At 43.1% G+C, this 16,056-nt stretch overlaps 1 protein-coding gene across 2 annotated transcripts in view; it reads right to left on the reverse strand.

Moving 5' to 3' along the window:
* tspan4b (tetraspanin 4b) overlaps window positions 1-16,056 on the reverse strand; it is a 37,623-nt gene that overhangs the window by 20,396 nt on the left and 1,171 nt on the right. For both annotated transcript variants that reach the window (XM_068337522.1, XM_068337521.1), the window contains exons 2-4: window positions 4,679-4,748; window positions 4,297-4,488; window positions 2,178-2,252 (exon numbers count right to left, since the gene is read on the reverse strand). In XM_068337522.1, the coding sequence (XP_068193623.1) occupies window positions 2,178-2,252; window positions 4,297-4,488; window positions 4,679-4,747 (336 nt within the window). In that variant the 5' untranslated portion in view covers window position 4,748. The remainder of the gene's footprint in view (window positions 1-2,177; window positions 2,253-4,296; window positions 4,489-4,678; window positions 4,749-16,056) is intronic.

Raw genomic sequence — 16,056 nt, forward strand, 5'->3', positions numbered from 1 at the left:
CCGCTACTGGAAGAGGGGTCCCTCCGCTGTAGTATTCCTGAGGTTTCTCCCACCCATTTTTTTCCCTGTTTAAAAGGATTTTGGGGGGAGTTGTTCCTTATCCCACTCATATAACATGTTCTGTGTCTTATCATATCATGTCCTGTCTATTGTATCCTATGGTATTGTATCTAGCATATCATATCAGATATTTATTTTGTCATACAAGCAAACCTTGGTTTTCGAATGCTTTAGACTTCAAACAAATCGGAATTCAACCAAACAATTCGGAATTTTTTTGTCTTGGAACTCGAACAAAATTTGGAAGTCGAACGTGAAACAAAAGCAGTGACCTCCATCCATCCTCCTCCTCTCCAACGTTCACGTATGCCAACTTGTTACAATACCGGACTTGCTCATCTGGAATCTGCGTGGAGAAATTAAGCGGAACGAAATACGTTTTTCTCTTCTTTATTCAACCGGAGCCCACTACTCTCACATGAACACTCAATTGAACACAGGCACATTACGCTTGTCGCACTCAATAGAACAAGCGTATTATATTTACATGTAACCACTTCCGGCTATAACAGGAAGTCCCAAAATGAGAGCATCACAGGATCGTACTTAACACAGCTGCTCACCACCACAAAGGTAAAAATTCTTATCTTTATTGTTCTTATGCTTTAACTGGAATGTGCTTTTTTTTTAGTTTACTGTATTCAATGATTTTTCGCTTAATTTGCGTTCCATTGCCTATGGTACGAGTTATGGTACCGTAAACTTCTGTCCAAAAGATGACAGTAACTCATACCTTAGGCTAACCTGATTAAGTCAATGTTTTTTTTTCTTTCTTTCTTGTGTTTGCTTCTTTCTTTAACATTTTTGATATGTTTCATTACTATACATTTGATATGTAAATGAAATTATGAAATAACATATAGTAGGGCGGCACGGTCGCGCAGTGGTTAGCGCTGTCGCCTCACAACACGACGGGTCCAGGTTCAAGTCCCGCTCTGTGCGTAGTTCGCATGCTCTCCCCGTGTCTGCGTGGGTTCTCTCTGGGTTCTCTGGCTTCTTCCCACCTCCAAAAGCATGTGCATCAGGTTGATTGACCGGTCCCAAATTGCCCGTAGGAGTGAGTGTGTGTGTGCGTGTTTGTATGTCTTTGTATGTGGCTCCGCGGTGCACTGGCGTCATGCCCGGAGTGTCCCCTGCCTCACGCCCTATGCCAGCTAGGATAGACTCCGGCTCCCCGTGACCCACTATGGCGGATACAGCGGCAGTACATGAAGATGAATGAATGAACATATAGTACTCGGATACAGCCGCAGAAAATGGATGGATATTAAGTTGAAAAAGGTAGTTTTCTAGCGTCTTGGAATTATTTGTAATGGGAAGACAATATTTGGAATTGGAACAAATCAGTATTCGAACAGCCTTCCAGAACGAATTGTGGTCGGAAACAAGGTTTGCCTGTATTTTTTTGTGTTGTATCATATAATACAGAAATGAAAATGCAAACATTTGTGACATGGAACCACAGAATGTTTTCTTTTTCTGATGAATGATAAATTACATTAAGTATTTATTACATCCTGCTTCAAAGCAGTGATGTATTGTAATTGTCAGAGTTTGTGTGTTTGTCGGTTGATTCATTCGTCCGTCCGTCCGCATTTGTCTGTTAGTCCATCAAATATCTTCGCAGCCGTTGCAGATAGAAAGATGAAACAAAAAGCATGTTACTCAGGTGGCAAAGGAGATGAAAATGAGATGATCTTGACTTTGAGAAAACAAGGTAAAGGTCAAATTTGAACTTTTGTATACTCAGGAACTGGATAAGATAGAAAGACAAGGGAGAAGGAGTGTAAGACCATAGATCATAGCTACTGCTTTGATCTATAAAAGTAAGTAAGAGCACTAGCTTTGATCTTTCACCTATGCAAGTAGGTCAGGGTAAAATTTTGAATTCAGGGGTGACTGCATTGGTTTTTGTTGTCATGTCTTGATATGATGAGAACTGCTCTCTGTGATTTTGTAGGTTTTGTTTTCTTCCATACATCTTTTTCAACACCTTTTTCTTTGTTTGATAATCATTCATTCGACATCAGTAAAGCCACTGAAATTACTCATTTTAGCCATGTTTCAATCTCATTAGGATCTTTCTGACTGCAAACGTGGAGTGTGTGTAAACTCACCTTGTCATGGAAGACGTGGATAACCAAAGTCAGTGTCACCTCAGTCAGTACCAAGAGGAGGAGGATCACAAAGAACTGGAGAGAAGAGCAGCTGGAGATGATACTGTTCATACAGGTTAAAGCAGTTAAGACGATTTCTAAACAGTTCAAGGAAATGAAAACACAAGTATGATCCATGTCTGAGTCTATTACTATCCCTCACACATCTTTGCAGCAAACACAAATCCATGATTCTAATTCACCTTGAATTAAGATTAAGATTAAAGATCCTCATTTGTCATTATACAGATGATACAATGAAATTACGAGGTCAGGCTGAGTTCCTGGTGAGACCAGTGATGTTGTTTGGTCTAGAGACAGTGTCACTGAGGAAAAGACAGGAGGTAGAGCTGGAGGTAGCAGAGATGAAGATGCTGAGTATCTCTTTGGCAGTGACCAGGAAGGATAGGATCAGGAATTAGTACATCAGAGGGACAGCACAGGTTAGAGGTTTTGGAGATAAAGTCAGAGAGGCCAGACTGAGATGGTTTGGACATGTCCAGAGGAGAGATAGTGAATATATTGGTAGAAGGATGCTGAGTTATGAACTGCCAGGCAGGAGGCCTAGAGGAAGACCAAAGAGGAGGTTTATGGATGTAATGAGGGAGGACATGGAGGTAGTTGGTGTGAGAGAAGAGGATGTAAAGGACAGGGCTAGATGGAGGCAATTGATTCGCTGTGGCGACCCCTGAAGGGAAAAGCCGAAAGAAAAAGAAGAAGATGGAGAGTTGGTCCTGAGCCGCTGTACCCTGGGTGCACAGCCACTACAGGCCAACAGGATCTAATATTCCTTAGAAGTATGTTTTTCCTGATGATGGGGGGAAACTGGAGAACCGGAAGAAAACCCATTCAGACACAAAGAGAACATGCAAACTCTTCACAGAAAAGCCATGTTGGAAATGCTGGGGTTTGACCCATGACCTTCTTGCTGTGAGGCAAGTTGAAAGTGAACAAATGATGAAAGAAAAGTGTATAACAGCATCCTACACAATGACCAAAATTAGTAGTTTTTGCATTTAGGTTGACGGTGGCATTTCATTTATTTTAACTGTACATTATGTAGACCATACCCCATAAATGGGAAAAGGCATTAAGTCAGAGTAAAGAGCCACCATTGAAAGATGTTTACATTTTTATATGAGAAATTAAATTAGACAAGTGGTATCACTTTGAGCCTCTACCATCTGTAGAGCAGTAGAGCAGAAGTCTTCAGACCAGACATCGCCCAGACATCGGCGGCTCGAATCCCATTCCCGCCAGACATCCTCGGAGCATGAGCTGACAGTGGGAGGTGCCAGCTCACCTCCAGGCCACTGCCGAGGCGCCCTTGAGCAAGGCGCCATACCCCCCACAAGCTGTTCGTTTGGGGCGCACCCCGAAGTCACGACCCTTCACTCTGCCTCCCCATGTACTAGCAATTGTACTAACCACATGCCTACAGGCCCCTAGTGTGTGTTGTGTTTTTTGTTCAGGGGCCTGTACACAACTTTGTATGCATGGTTTGATACATATACGCATGTAAAAAAGAGTGTAAAGATAATTTCACTGTAGGGTATCAAGAAAGTTGACTTTCTTTCTTCTTTCTTTCTTTTAACTACTTGAAAATCAGACACTCCTCATTGTTATTTTGGTGAAAATAGTAATATTGGAAATTACTAGTGAAAATTCCAATTCATTCTGAAAACAGGACAACCTGCTAGTCTGCAATAAAAAAGTGTGATTGGCATAGCTGTTTTTTTACCCATTGGCCTGCTGTGCACAATATAACAGTAGATCTGTCTGACCCTATAGAAATGGATAAGTAGCTGTAGATGAGATGATTACAGTCATCTTATAATCTCGAAAATGGATGGATGGCTGGTTATAGAAGTGGAAATGGTTATGCAAGTCATAGCCCTGATAATAAATCAAACATTCAATCAATGAAGGTATTCCTTAATGAGCTCTCCCATTATGGGAAAACTTGTGTTGAAAATTTCAATGTTGCACAGGCATATACAAGGAACAAAACTGCTATCAATAGGGATGAAGCCAATACAACATATAGAACATTAGTTATAACAAAGTCTGATCCTCTCACCATGAACAACAGGCAGCGCTGCTCCTTCAATGCTCCAAGGCAGCCCAGAAAGCCAGTGATCATGGTAATTCCTCCAGCAACAAGGAGGAGATTGGCAGCTGAGAGTGATGGGAAGGACAGGGGAAGGGAGGAAAACTCTGTCTGTGTAAAAGACAGCCAGACTCCAACACCAAACAAGCCACATCCTCCAAGCTTTCCAGAAAATTGAATATGAAAAGAAAATCAAAATGAAAAGTTAATCACACTACATTTCCCTGATGGCAAATGTCTAATAGAAAATATTACATGTCTTCGAAGTAGTGTATTAAATCTCCTTTTGTATTTTAGTTGATACATAAAGAAATTTCTATGTTTATTATTTGGAAAATGTAAGAATACTGACCCAGAAGATGAGATTAAAGACAAACATCAAATATTTGACACAGCACAAGCATCTCCGAGACACTGGCATCCTGCAAAAGAAAAAAGGAAACCCATGGGAAAGAAAATAATGATTCAAACAATGCTTTACCTCACAACTAACTTCTATTTGTCTGTAAGATGAGAAATACTTGTATTCCCTACTGGTATTGTCTTCTCTGACTTTGCGTGGGTAAATAATAAAAATGGCAAGTGGCAAATCCTGGCAGACCTTTAAGCTACATTGACAATAACTTGGTAATGTCACATTGCACTGAGCATCGTTTCCCTGCCAGCTCTCATTTCTCAGAATGAGATTTTATTTTTAGATTTAAGTCGAGATTTAAGAGGTGAGGAGGGGAGAGGAGGGAGGGGTGGTGAGGAGAGGGGAGGAGATGGCAGGGGAGGGGAGAGGAGAGGTTTGGTTTGAAAGAAACATTTATTTAACATTAACTAAAACAACATAAAAAAACACCACAGCAATTAGAAAAACATCAGACATCAAACAAAAGATGAATCAAAAATCAATAACCAATGAGTCTCCTTCCCCGACAGAACATTAAACCCCCCAACACCCCATATATGACCGAAAACATCAAAGTTTTCCGTCACTTTACAATAGGAGTGCTCAATCCTTAGTGTGGTTTTCACCAGACCCTCCAGCACACGTTTAGCCTCTGTGCTACCAGCACCCTGAGTCCGGTTCCTGCGTGTGATCCAGATCGCCAACTTTGCAGTAGCCGACAAAAAATGAAGCAAAACAACAACAGGCCTATCTGCAGCTGAATATTTTGGTCCAAAAATAAACAGATCATACGTGGAAACTTTTCCAAAACCCTGAAACCACCTCTTAAGCAAATCAAATAATGCCACCAGCCGGGCACACTGAACAAACAAATGTTCCAGAGTTTCATTACTCCCACAAAAGATACACCCCTCCCCTAGCTCAGGATCAAGGTGTGCCCTGTATCTGTTTGTGGCTATAGCTCCATGTGCAACCCTCCACTGAAGGTCTGCAGTCCGTTTCTCAACGGGCAATTTGTACAGGCTCCACCGACTGCCCTTCGGGAAAGAATCTGGACCAAAAAACCGGGCCCACCTCGACTCCCCAACACCGCCCAATATTCCAATGTTCAAAACCTTTATACACACTTCACAGAGGACCTTCTTTTTTACCTCATGAAATGTGCCCAGCCTGGGTGTCTTGAGGGTCAGAAGTTGGCCTCCTCCTTCCCTCCACTCCCCAACGGCAGGGGTTATTGACACCGAAGGGAAGACGTAAATAACATCTTCACTCCACTGATCACAGAGACCCCGGTCCGTTGCAAATCTCCTCAGTAAAGGGGGTAGAGCTGCAGAGACCTCATCCACCATTCTCTTAGCCAGTCTGATAGAGCTGATGCCATACTTCTCTCTCAGAGCATCCATCGACAACCCCATCAGATAACCCAGTTTGGTACAGTCAGCTAACAGATTGTAAAGTGTCAGTTCTTAAAAAAGTCACTGAAAAACATTGGTACCTCATATAACCACAGTCCTGGTGTAAGGTTAGCGCAGGAGATGTTAAAGATCTTCCAGGCTTGCAAAACCATGGCATAGAAGGTAGACAGCCCAGAAAGGTCCACATCCTCTGATCGAAGCAGGAACAGCTGTTTATCATATGCCAGCCTCCCAGCTCTCCTCAGCAACAACCGAGCAGAATCCAGCCAGCTAGGTCCACAGCTGTACAGGAGTCTTTTAGCTGTTTGAAGTCTAAAGGAGGCAATTTTATATTTAAAATCCACCAGTCCTTGGCCTCCTTCACTAACCGGCAGGTAGAGCACTGGTGCTCGGACCCAATGCCAGCCAGACCAGAAAATTCACAATATTTTTCTGGATCTCCTCCAGTAGACCAGGTGGTGGAGTCAACGCAACTAACTTGTGCCACAGAGTCGAGGCAACCAAGTTATTAGCAACCAATTTAGACAACTTGACGCACACTTTCTCGTTCACTCCCTCCTAGTTCCGCCTTTGGAAGCCCTCAGTTCCCAAAAAAACCCCAAACACTTTCAGCCCATCAATCCCCCACTTAAGCCCTCCAGGCAATGTAGGTACCACCTGGTTCCTCCACTGCCCTACATACAATGCTTCACTCTTCCCCCAGTTCACCCGTGCAGCTGAGGCCCTCTCATATAGGGACTGAGTATCCCCTAAAAAATGAACCTCCTCCTGCGTGGACACAAAAACACAAACATCATCTGTGTAGGCAGATACTATAGGAGGATGCTCAAAATCAAGGGATCCAGGTATCGAAATACCACTTTGCAATCTGCACAGCAAGGGCTCTATAGCAAGGCTGTAGAGTTGAGCCGAGATAGGACAGCCCTGCCTTATCCCTCTCTGCACTGGATTTGGCCGACTCAGCCCTGCCCCCGTCTTCAACAAACACTGTGCACCACTATACAGTAAACTGACCCAAGACATAAACCCATCACCAAAACCAACAGCCTTAAATGCAGCAAACAAATACTCTGTAAGAATGATCCACCCTGCCAAAAGCTTATTCCTGATCCAGTGAGACAATACCAATATTAACTCCATATTAATAACTCCATACTCCATATGCAGCTTGACAGCAGACTGGACTGGTCACTCAACTCGAACTGTGTGTACAAGAAGGGGCAGAGCAGGATGTACTTCCTCAGGAGGCTGGCCTCCTTCAACATCTGTCCTAAGCTCCTTCTCATGTTCTATCAGTCCGTAGTCTCCAGTGTGCTGTCATACGCCATTGTGTGTTGGAGTGGGGGGGCCAGGAAAAGAGATATGGACCATCTGAACAGACTCATCCGCAGAGCGGGCTCAGTGGTTGGGCTGAGCCTGGACTCTGTGGATACGCTTCTGGAGAGCAGGACCATGCCTAAAGTTAAGGCTATCATGAACAACACCAGCCACCCCCTACACCTCACCTTCTCCCAGCAGAGAAGCACCTTCAGCGGCAGACTGCTGTCACACAGCACCTCCACAGAGAGGCTGAGGTCCTCCTTCGTGCCCCGTGTCATGAGGGGGTACAATGACTCTCTCAGGGGGAGCGGGGGGATGTGGCGAGGTCAACACGGGGTTGAATGGATTTAATTTAATTAAATTAAATTTTATACCGTTTAAATTTTTAAAAAATTTTATACTGTTTTATATTTTAATTTAATTTATACTGTTTATATTTTAATTTTATACTGTTTATATTTTAATTTAATACTGTTATATATTTTTTATTTTATACTGTTTATTTTTTAATTTTATAGTGTTTATATTTTAGTTATAGTTTAGTATATAAGTCCTGTTAGTGCTGCATGTGTCTGTTAGTGTAGTGTATGTCTTGAGGTATGTCCTGTGATGTCAGTGTTTCTTTTTCTCCTGGTGTTTATTCAGAATTATTCGTTATGTAATGCCTGAGCAGTGGATATATACAATTTCCTCCAGGATTAATAAAGTATCAATCTATCTATCTATCTATCTATCTATCTATCTATCTATCTATCTATCTATCTATCTATCTATCTATCTATCTATCTATCTGTATTCCCAACTTATATCAAAAATGTCCCACATTAGCAAAATATTGTCCATGATAGTTCTATCAGGGACACAGTAGGTTTAGTCACGATCCAGAATTAAAGCTAACACATCTTTCAGTCGATTGGACAGAGCCCTGGAGAGCACCTTATCGTCAGTGCATAACACTGACGCTGAGCATAACGCTCATAATAACAGTTACAAACTAAAGGACATACAACAGAAATAATAGTGTGACTTCCAAACTCTCATCCACTGTTTATTGTTTCATAAAAGTTCCTTAATTCTTAGCGCTAGATCGCTGTTCCGATCTGCTATTTTATATACAGCTTCATGACACTGATGTCTTGGTCCCAATTGTGTCTATACCAAGACTGTTAAATAATACATCCTGATATATATCTTGGTAAGGTGACTTCCAGTAAGTTCTCTGAATAAGTGAGACACTCTGTTGAAAGCACCAATCATGGACATGTCCAAATTTAGATTCAATAATTCAATAATCATGGACAAGATCTCTGCTGGAAGTGTGAGAGTTCCATCTTGAGATATTTCAAAATGAACAAAATGGAATGCATCAACATCATCATTGTGGTCTACATTGTGTTGATTACAAAATGTCACCCTGTAATTATCCCCTGTAATTAACACCCAATGTTTCAACTGCATTATAACTGCAAACTATGCAAGCACCTATATGATATCAATCAAGGAGATAACCCCCAAAAATCCGAGGAAATGGTGTAAATTAGTAACAAGCCCCGGGGAATGCAAACTCAATCAATTGACCTGTCTATCACTTTTGATATTGTTTACTTTTTGCGAGTGCCATAATCACATGAAAATCTGGTCAATAAAACATTTATGCAATACCTCCAGTAGCTCCAGAAATGAATTAATTACCCACTAAACCTTGGGAAAGGGTGGCACGGTGGCACAGTGGGTAGCACTGTCGCCTGACAATACAGCGATTCTGGGTTCGAGTGCCAAACTGCCTACAGGAGTGAGTATGTGTGTGCATGGTTGTCTGTGTCTGTGTGTGGCGCCGCGGTGCACTGGCATCGTGCCCGGAGTGTCCTCTGCCTCATGCCCTATGCCAGCTGAGATAGGCTCCAGCTCCCCGTGACCCCCTACGGTGGATAAAGTGGCAGAAAATGAATGAAAGAATGAATGAATAAACCTTGGTAATACAGAATAAATACTATGGGTTGTCCAAAAATGATCTTACCTTCAAAATCATCTGTTGAAGTGCTCATGGCAGATTCTTGGATCTTTGGTCATTTTGACCCTTTTTGTCTTTGCTCTCCAATCTTTCCAGAACATCTAACATCGAATATTTATTTCTCTGTGAATTACTGCTTCACCTCAATCAAAGGGATCCTCATCAAACGGACATACTATGTTTGCCTCTAAATAAAAATACAGACTGAGTTTTTTTAGTGATCAAACAGAACTACGGTAACACTCGCTGTCCGACAGAATAACGAAATGAAACATGACTTGAAAGAAGCCGGAGTCAGAAGAAACCCTGAGCTCATGGAGTAAAACATGCTCCTGACCAGGATAGTTCCAGAGAGTCTGTTACTGAGTCTGTAACAAACTCAGAGGTTCAGTTACCTCACTTTGAAAAACAGTGTAGGGTTACTCCTTATACTCTGGGTTAAGTTACCTCCGTTTGTTCCCCTCGTTTCAGGGTTAACATACTTAGGGATTTCACTAAACCTGCCTTGTGAAACGTACCTCAGGCCCTAAGTGCAAGAGCAATAGAGACTAGGATCTACCAGGGTAGATCAAATGCAAGGTGCAGACTGTAAAAAGATGCCCCTTAGAGAGTCCAGAACGTAGTAGTAGGCTGTAAGGTGCCAGGTGGATCAGGGTATATGAAGAGGTAAAATTACATGTCTGGGATAGTGTACCGGGACATCTGTACCAAGTATAGATTAGAAGTACCCAAACCCCAATGGGCCATACCATAGAAGGTAGCTAAGAACAATAGGGACAAGGTTCTGTGGAACATCAGCTTCCAGACCTGGCTAACCAAATGGATATAGTGATGGTGGAAGGAGACAAGTAGAAGGTAGCGGTAATAGAGTGGTGATACCAGCTGACACCTACTTCAGAAAGAAGGAACACAAAGTACCAAGAAGTACCAAGTGTTGAAAGAACGGGAAAAGATGTGTAAGCTTAAGGCCAGTGTGGTCCCCATGATAGTGGGTGCACTATTGACAGAATGCCCCCAACTTGAAAAGTGGCTCCAACAGATAGCAGGACTCCAGAAGAGACAATAGAGGACCTGAACTTGAGGATGACACCGATAACAAGGCAGAACCCTGACCCAAAATCATGACCATAACGGTTGAGTCATCTACAACAGAGAGAGAGAGAGGGAGGGGGAGAGAGACAAAGAGCGCGAGAGAGATTGTGTGTGTGTGTGTGTGTGTGTGTGTGTGTGTGTGTGTGTGTGTGTGTGTGTGTGTGTGTTTGTGTGTGTGTGTTGGTGTGTGTGTGTGTGTGCGCTTGTGTGTGTGTGTGTGTGTGTGTGTGTGTGCGTGTGTGCGTGTGTGTGTGTGTGTGTGTGTGCGCGTGTGTGTGTGTGCGTGTGTGCGTGTGTGTGTGTGTGCGCGTGTGTGTGTGTGTGCGTGTGTGTGTGTGTGTACCTGTGTGCGTGTGTGTGTGTGTGTGTGTGTGTGTGTGTGTGCCTGTGTGCGTGTGCGTGTGCGTGTGTGTGTGTGTGTGTGTGTGTGTGTGTGTGTGTGTGTGTGTATACAGCATCATGAGAAGCTTTTGGATTCCATCAGGCCAGATCCATTATCCAAGTACAGTAATAATAATGTTAAAATAAAATCTATCAGGTTTTAGAGTGTAGCATGTCTTGCGTTCATACAAACAATGACACCACAGAGGAAATAAAACTGCTGACAGGAAGGAAGCTGCCCTGCCCCTTTCCCACCCCCCTCAGGAAACCTAACAAAATTGCTAAAGGAATTTCCTGTGACCACAGCATACTGGTGCCTCTCAGGAGAACAGTTTCGGCTAAAACCATATTCGAGAGTGAGGGGTCAAATATTTATATCCCATCAATGGTTGTCTGAATATTATTTAGTGACTGGGGCCAGTGGCCAACTCAAAATTTATGGCAGTGTTTTGGGGTGTCTGGTGTTGTCAGTAGTTATTTGGATAATAAATGTAAAGGAATGACAAGGAAAGCAGTTTAGAAAGGAACACAAACAAACCTGCGTTCCTACATGAATGCTATTAGTTAGTGCTACAACCAAAATAGAAAAGATTACAAAGGAGATTTAAAAATGTTTTGTGTTGCAATCTCAGGTTTCCAAAATCCCCAGTTTACTGACTAAAATGTTTAAAAGTGTTCTGATCACCAGTAGTGTTGGAGCATCATGTGACTGACAGGATTAGCAACAAACCCCTGCTGTTAAGTTAAGCTGAAGCTTTTAACGTAGCACACCTACTGTTACTCACTAGTAAAGCCTGTGCACTGTTGGTTACGCAGGTGATGCATGCATCACCGCTCAGGTCTTAACATTAGTCACATTATTATATTACTATTGTACATGTTTGATTCTGTGCTATGTATAGATGTGTATTGGTTGCTTTTGTGTTGCTTCTGTAATGCTTATTGCTGAATGTTGGCCAGGTCGTTATTGTAAATGAGAACTGGCTCTCAATTGACTATAGCTGGTTCAAAAAAAGGTTAAATAAAATAAAATAAAGTATTACATCAATATTCTATTAATGCATGAATGGGTAATTACACCCACAACAATAATTTATACACCTAAAACATCATGTTTTCTTTCTGAGAAATGGTCATAACTGGTCTGGGTGTTCTGTCTGACTGATGACTTAGAAAAATCCAGAGGTGAGAAAGTGATTAGAACCATCTCTCAGAGACACATGGCACTCAAAAGTTCAGTATTTCTCATAAACAGAGCCAGAGCCAGGTCTTTAGGAAAACCAAACAGTTTTGTGATTCAATAATTCATGCATGAAAGGTATAAATAAAAATGCTCCAGCTTGCATTTAAAGGGACTAAATACAGTCACTTTGCACCTTACACCACCCTTTGTACTAAGAAGATAGCCTAATAACTTGCAAAACAGTGGACTTGACATAAATTAAATTTGTGCGATGAACTTTTTTTTTAATCCTTTTTAAAAAAAATCATTTATGTAGTAGAAAATGGGGCGGCACGGTGGCGCAGTGGGTAGCGCTATCACCTCAAAACACGGCGGTTCCGGGTTCAAGTCCAGCTTTGAGTGGAGTGTTCCTGCTCTCCCCGTGTCTGCGTGGGTTCTCTCCGGGTTCTCCGGCTTCCTCCCACCTCCAAAAGCATGCACTTCAGGTTGATTTGCCGGTTCCAAATTGCCCCTAGGACTGAGTGAGTGTGTGCGTGTTTTTCTGTCTTTATGTGTGGCTCCGCGGCGCACTGGCGTCGTGTCCAGAGTTTCCCCCACCTCACGCCCTATGCTAGCTGAGATAGGCTCCAGCTCCCCGTGACCCGCTGTGGTGGATACAGTGGCAGAAAAAAAAAATGAAGTAGAAGAAAAAAGTTTTTCCCCGCCACCATCACTTATGGTTGTTCTGGAGGGCATTGTTGGCTTTCTACCTGTAATGCGCTTTGAAATGTCTTCTAATGTGATTAAGCGCTATATAAATAAAAGTTGATTGATTGATTGATTGATTGATTGATTGATTGATTGATTGATTGATTGATTGATTGATTGATTGATTGATTGATTGATTGATTGATTGATTGATAGAAAAGCTTGTCAGCCACTGAACCAATTAAAGCAGCTAACTGGTCTTACTGAGAGTTCATCTGGCTCAAGATGGGGTGCAGCCATACCCTTACACTGTGTATGTGTTGGTAGTTTAAACCCCAGCCTGGCCATCTACATGTCCAGATGTCCCAATGTACAGATCAAGTATGATACAAGATACTTCTTCTTCTTTTCCTTTCGGCTTTTCCCTTCAGGGGTCGCCACAGCGAATCAATTTCCTCCATCTAGCCCTGTCCTTTGAATCCTCTCACACCAACTACCTTCATGTCTTCCCTCATTACATCCATAAACCTCCTCTTGGGTCTTCCTCTAGGCCTCCTGCCTGGCAGTTCATAACTCAGCATCCTTTTACCAATATATTCACTATCTCTCCTCTGGACATGTCCAAACCATCTCACTCTGGCCTCTCTGACTTTATCTCCAAAACCTCTAACATGTGCTGTGCCTCTGATGTACTCATTCCTGATCCTATCCTTCCTGGTCACTCCCAGAGAGAACCTCAGCATCTTCATCTCTGCTACCTCCAGCTCTGTCTCCTGTCTTTTCTTCAGTGACACTGTCTCTAGACCAAACAACATCGCTGGTCTCACCACAGTTTTGTACACCTTTCCTTTCATTTTAGCTGAAACTCTTCTATCACACATCACACCTGACACTTTCCTCCACCCGTTCCATCCTGCCTGTACACGCTTCTTCACCTCTTTTCCACACTCTCCATTACTCTGGACTGTTGACCCTACGTACTTAAAATCCTCCACCTTCTTGATCTCTTCTCCCTTTAACCTCACTCTTCTACTTGGGTCCCTCTCATTCACACACATGTACTCTGTCTTACTGCGGCTAACCATCATTCCTCTCCTTTCCAGGACAAACCTCCACCTCTCTAGCTTCTCCTCCACCTGTTCCCTGCTCTCACTGCAGGGAACAGGTGTCATCTGCAAACATCATAGTCCATGGAGATTCCTGTCTAACCTCGTCTGTCAGCCTGTCCATCACCATAGCGAACAAGAAGGGGCTCAGAGCTGATCCCTGATGCAGTCCCACCTCCACCTTGAACTCCTCTGTCACACCTACAGCACACCTCACCACTGTCTTACAGTCCTCATACATGTCCTGCACTGCTCTAACATACTTTTCTGCCACTCCAGACTTCCTCATACAATACCACAGTTCCTCTCTGGGCACCCTGTCGTAAGCTTTCTCCATATCTACAAAAACATAATGCAGCTCCCTCTGGCCTTCTCTGTACTTCTCTATCAACATCCTCAAAGCAAATACTGCATCTGTAGTACTCTTTTTTGGCATGAAACCATACTGCTGCTCACAAATGTTCACTTCTGCCCTTAGTCTAGCTTCCACTACTCTCTCCCATAACATCATTGTATGGTTCATCAGCTTTATTCCTCTGTAGTTGCCACAACTCTGCACATCTCCCTTGCTCTTAAAAATGGGCACCAGCACACTTCTCCTCCATTCCTCAGGCATCTTCTCTCTATCTAAGATCCTGTTGAACAACCCAGTCAGAAACTCTATTGCCACCTCTCCTAGACACTTCCATACCTCTACAGGTATATCATCAGGGCCGACTGCCTTTCCACCCTTCATCCTCTTCAATGCCCTCCTCACTTCATCCTGACTAATCTTTGCTACATCCTGGTCCACAATAGTCACCTCTTCTAGTCTTTGTTCTCTCTCATTTTCCACGTTCATCAACTCTTCAAAGTACTCTTTCCATCTTCTCATCACACTACTGGCACCTGTCAATAGACTTCCATCCCTATCCTTAATCACCCTAACCTGCTGCACGTCCTTCCCATCTCTATCTCTCTGTCTTGCCAACCAGTATAGATCAGTCTCTCCCTCCTTACTGTCCAACCTAGCATACAAGTCATCATAAGCTTCTTGTTTGGCCTTTGCTACCTCTACCTTCACCTTACGCTGCATCTCCCTGTACTCCTGTCTACTCTCCTCAGTCCTCTCAGTGTCCCACTTCTTCTTAGCTAACCTCTTTCTCTGTATACACTCCAGTACCTCCTCATTACACCACCAAGTCTCCTTATCTACTTTCCTTCCAGATGACACACAAAGTACTCTCTTACCTGTCTCCCTGATCACATTAGCTGTAGTTGTCCAGTCATCTGGAAGCACCTCCTGACCACCCAGAGCCTGTCTTAACTCCCTCCTGAAAGTCATGCAACACTCTTCCTTTTTCAGCTTCCACCATTTCGTCTTCTGCTCTGCCTTTGCCCTCTTGATCTTCCTCACCACCAGAGTCATCCTACACACCACCATCCTATGCTGTTTGGTTACACTCTCACCTACCACTACTTTGCAGTCACTGATCTCTTTCAGGTTACACCATCTACACAAGATGTAGTCTACCTGTGTGCTCCTACCGCCACTCTTATAGGTCATTATATGTTCCTGCCTCTTCTGGAAGAAAGTATTCACTACAGCCATTTCCATCCTTTTTACTAAGTCAACTACCATCTGTCCTTCTGCGTTCCTCTCCTGGACACCAAACCTGCCCATCACATCCTCATCACCTCTGTTTCCTGCACCAACATGTCCATTGAAGTCTGCTCCAATGACAACTCTCTCACTTCTAGGCATGCTCTGCATCACTTCATCAAAGTCCGACCAGAATTTCTCCTTCTCCTCCAGCTCACATCCTACCTGTGGAGCATACCTGCTAACAACATTGAACATCACACCTTGTATTTCTAGCTTCAGACTCATCACTCTATCCGACCCTCTTTTTACCTCCAGGACATTCCTAACAAACTCCTCCTTCAAGATAACTCCTACTCCATTTCTCTTCCCATCTATACCATGATAGAACAACTTGAACCCTGCTCCTAAACTTCTAGCCTTGCTACCTTTCCACCTGGTCTCCTGCACACACAGTATCTCTACCTTCCTTCTCTGCATCATGTCAACCAACTCTCTACCTTTTCCTGTCATAGTTCCAACATTCAACGTCCCTACTCTTAGTCCTATACTACTGTTT

The sequence above is a fragment of the Antennarius striatus genome, chromosome 16 (genome assembly GCF_040054535.1).
Source record: "Antennarius striatus isolate MH-2024 chromosome 16, ASM4005453v1, whole genome shotgun sequence".
In the NCBI taxonomy this organism is placed as follows: Eukaryota; Metazoa; Chordata; class Actinopteri; order Lophiiformes; family Antennariidae; genus Antennarius; species Antennarius striatus.